This window comes from Vigna radiata, unplaced genomic scaffold, assembly GCF_000741045.1.
Source record: "Vigna radiata var. radiata cultivar VC1973A unplaced genomic scaffold, Vradiata_ver6 scaffold_276, whole genome shotgun sequence".
Taxonomy (NCBI): domain Eukaryota; kingdom Viridiplantae; phylum Streptophyta; class Magnoliopsida; order Fabales; family Fabaceae; genus Vigna; species Vigna radiata.
The window spans coordinates 428,497-430,705 of record NW_014543810.1 but is presented as its reverse complement, the minus strand read 5'-3'; the positions used below and the strand labels follow the sequence as shown (position 1 = coordinate 430,705).

At 46.3% G+C, this 2,209-nt stretch overlaps 1 protein-coding gene across 1 annotated transcript; it reads left to right on the top strand.

The window, feature by feature from the left end:
* The first annotated feature begins 239 nt into the window (after nucleotides 1-239).
* On the top strand, nucleotides 240-1,759 carry LOC106754893. The gene is made up of 2 exons (XM_014636961.1): nucleotides 240-1,346; nucleotides 1,433-1,759. The coding sequence occupies exons 1-2, from the start codon at nucleotides 240-242 to the stop codon at nucleotides 1,757-1,759; spliced, it is 1,434 nt and encodes a 477-aa protein (XP_014492447.1).
* Nucleotides 1,760-2,209: the final 450 nt, after the last annotated feature.

Genomic DNA, 2,209 nt, shown 5'->3' with positions numbered 1-2,209 from the left:
TGTCCGGTCATTCGGTAAGTGCCGCCCTCATACAGGAAACACCTGTATTTAAACTTATATATTTTGTTAGCAGAACCTTGCAGGGAGCCGAGGAACGATATTCACAGGTAGAGAAAGTGGCATTGGCCTTGCTTACTGCGGCCCGGTGACTTCGCCCCTATTTTCAAAGCCATCAAGTTGTCGTCCGAACCAATCATCCTATCGCAAGGATCCTCAGGAAGCCGGACTTAGCCAGAAGGATGGTTTCCTGGTCCATTGAGTTATCCGAATTCGGCCTACGCTTCGAGCCACAAGGCTCCATTAAAGGGCAACATTTGGCAGATTTTGCAGCCGAATTACCCCTTGCAACAGAACCGTCCGTGTGGAATTTGAACGTCGACGAATCTTCGGATAAACGAGGAGCAGGAGCTGGAATAGTATTGGAAGGACCAAACGGTCTTCTAGTCGAGCAGTCCATATCTTTCACGTTCCAGCTCAGTAACAATCAGGCAGAGTATGAAGCTCTCATCAGCGGATTACTCTTGGCGGCAGAACTAGACATCCAACACTTAGAATGCCGAATGGATTCTCAATTGGTGGTAGGGCACATTAACGGCACTTTCCAGGTCAAAGACAACCATCTGCTACGATACTACCACAAAGTCAGCGACCTCATCAAAGCGTTCGACACTTTCAGAATTATTCACGTACGCAGGGAGCAAAATTCCCGAGCAGATTTACTCTCCAAACTAACACACGGCCGAGGGAATTCCCAACTTACCTCGGTAATCAAAACAAGGCTAGAACAACCCCTTTTGGAGACGTGCGCCACCAATGTTACTCCTCCCACAACTGACTGGCGGCAGGAAATAATACAGTTGATAATTCAGCAAGAGCAAGGCGCTCGGGTGAGTGCGGCTGATTCTAAGCGAATAGCTCGCTTCACATTCATAGGGGATGATCTTTATCGACGCGGATACACTACGCCTCTGTTGAAATGCTTGTCCGGCGAAGAAGCCAAATACGTCATGCAGGAACTACATCATGGAATTTGCGGCTCTCATTCAGTAAAGAGAACACTCAGAGCCAAGATATTACGAGCACGTTTTTACTGGCCTGCAATTGAACAAGATTGCAAGGAGTTTGTTCAAAAATGCATTTCCTGCCAATCCCATGGACATGACATTCGGATCCCTTCGTCCGAGTTAATGGCCATCATAGCCCCGTGGCCGTTCGCACAATGGGGGATGGATATAGTTGGACCCCTACCGCTCGCAAAAGGACAATGCAAATACCTTTTAGTAGCAATCGATTACTTCACCAAGTGGATCGAGGCAGAGGCTCTTGCAACAATCAGTGCTCGGAAAGTACAAAGTTTCATCTGGCACCTAATCTGCCGATTCGGCATACCACAGAAGATCATCACTGATAACACCCTCAAACCAACGGACAGGCTGAGGCCGCAAACAAAGTCATCATCTCCGAATTAAAGAAACATTTGGGACAAGCTAAAGGCTTGTGGGTCGAAGAACTGCCTGAAGTACTTTGGGCTTACCGGTGTACACCACACGGGTCAACAGGGGAAACCCCGTTTAACCTCACGTACGGCACAGATGCCATGTTACCGGTCGAAATAGGAGAACCATCCCTTCGACGGCATATACAAGATATGACTCTCAATGAAGAGCAACTACGGATGAATCTCGATACCTTGCCCGAGCGGCGCGAAATTGCGCTGATTAAAAATGAAGCACAAAAGCGACTGATAACCAAACGATAAAATACCAAAGTCAGGCCTCGGCATTTCAACAAAGGAGATCTTGTCTGGCGCAAACGAGGAGACGCACGAAAGAACAAATCGCACGGCAAGCTGGCTGATAATTGGGAAGGACCTTTCCGGATCAGCAAAGATTTGAAGAATGGAGCATATCAACTGGAATACTTGGACGGCAAAGTTGTTCCGAATACTTGGAACGTCACCCATCTCAAATTTTATTATAGTTAATGTTTTGATATTCATTATACTTTACAGAACAATTTTCTTTTCTGTCCAGCATTATTTCATTATAGTATTCCAGTTACATCTCTTGCAGATTCTTTATTATCTCTTGTAGATTATTTATTAAAGACATAAGACATCAAGACCCACCGAGTCTTGGTCATACACGGACTATAACGTCCGCCCAATACATCGAGACCCTCCGAGTCTCGGTCCAACAAATACATCAAG

Excerpts from the sequence above, each read along its gene's own strand:
- LOC106754893 (XM_014636961.1), top strand. The coding sequence starts at position 240 with ATGGTTTCCTGGTCCATTGAGTTATCCGAATTCGGCCTACGCTTCGAG. Across the intron at positions 1,347-1,432 it reads CAACAATCAGTGCTCGGAAA|GCTGAGGCCGCAAACAAAGT; the intron begins GTACAAAGTTTC and ends ACCAACGGACAG.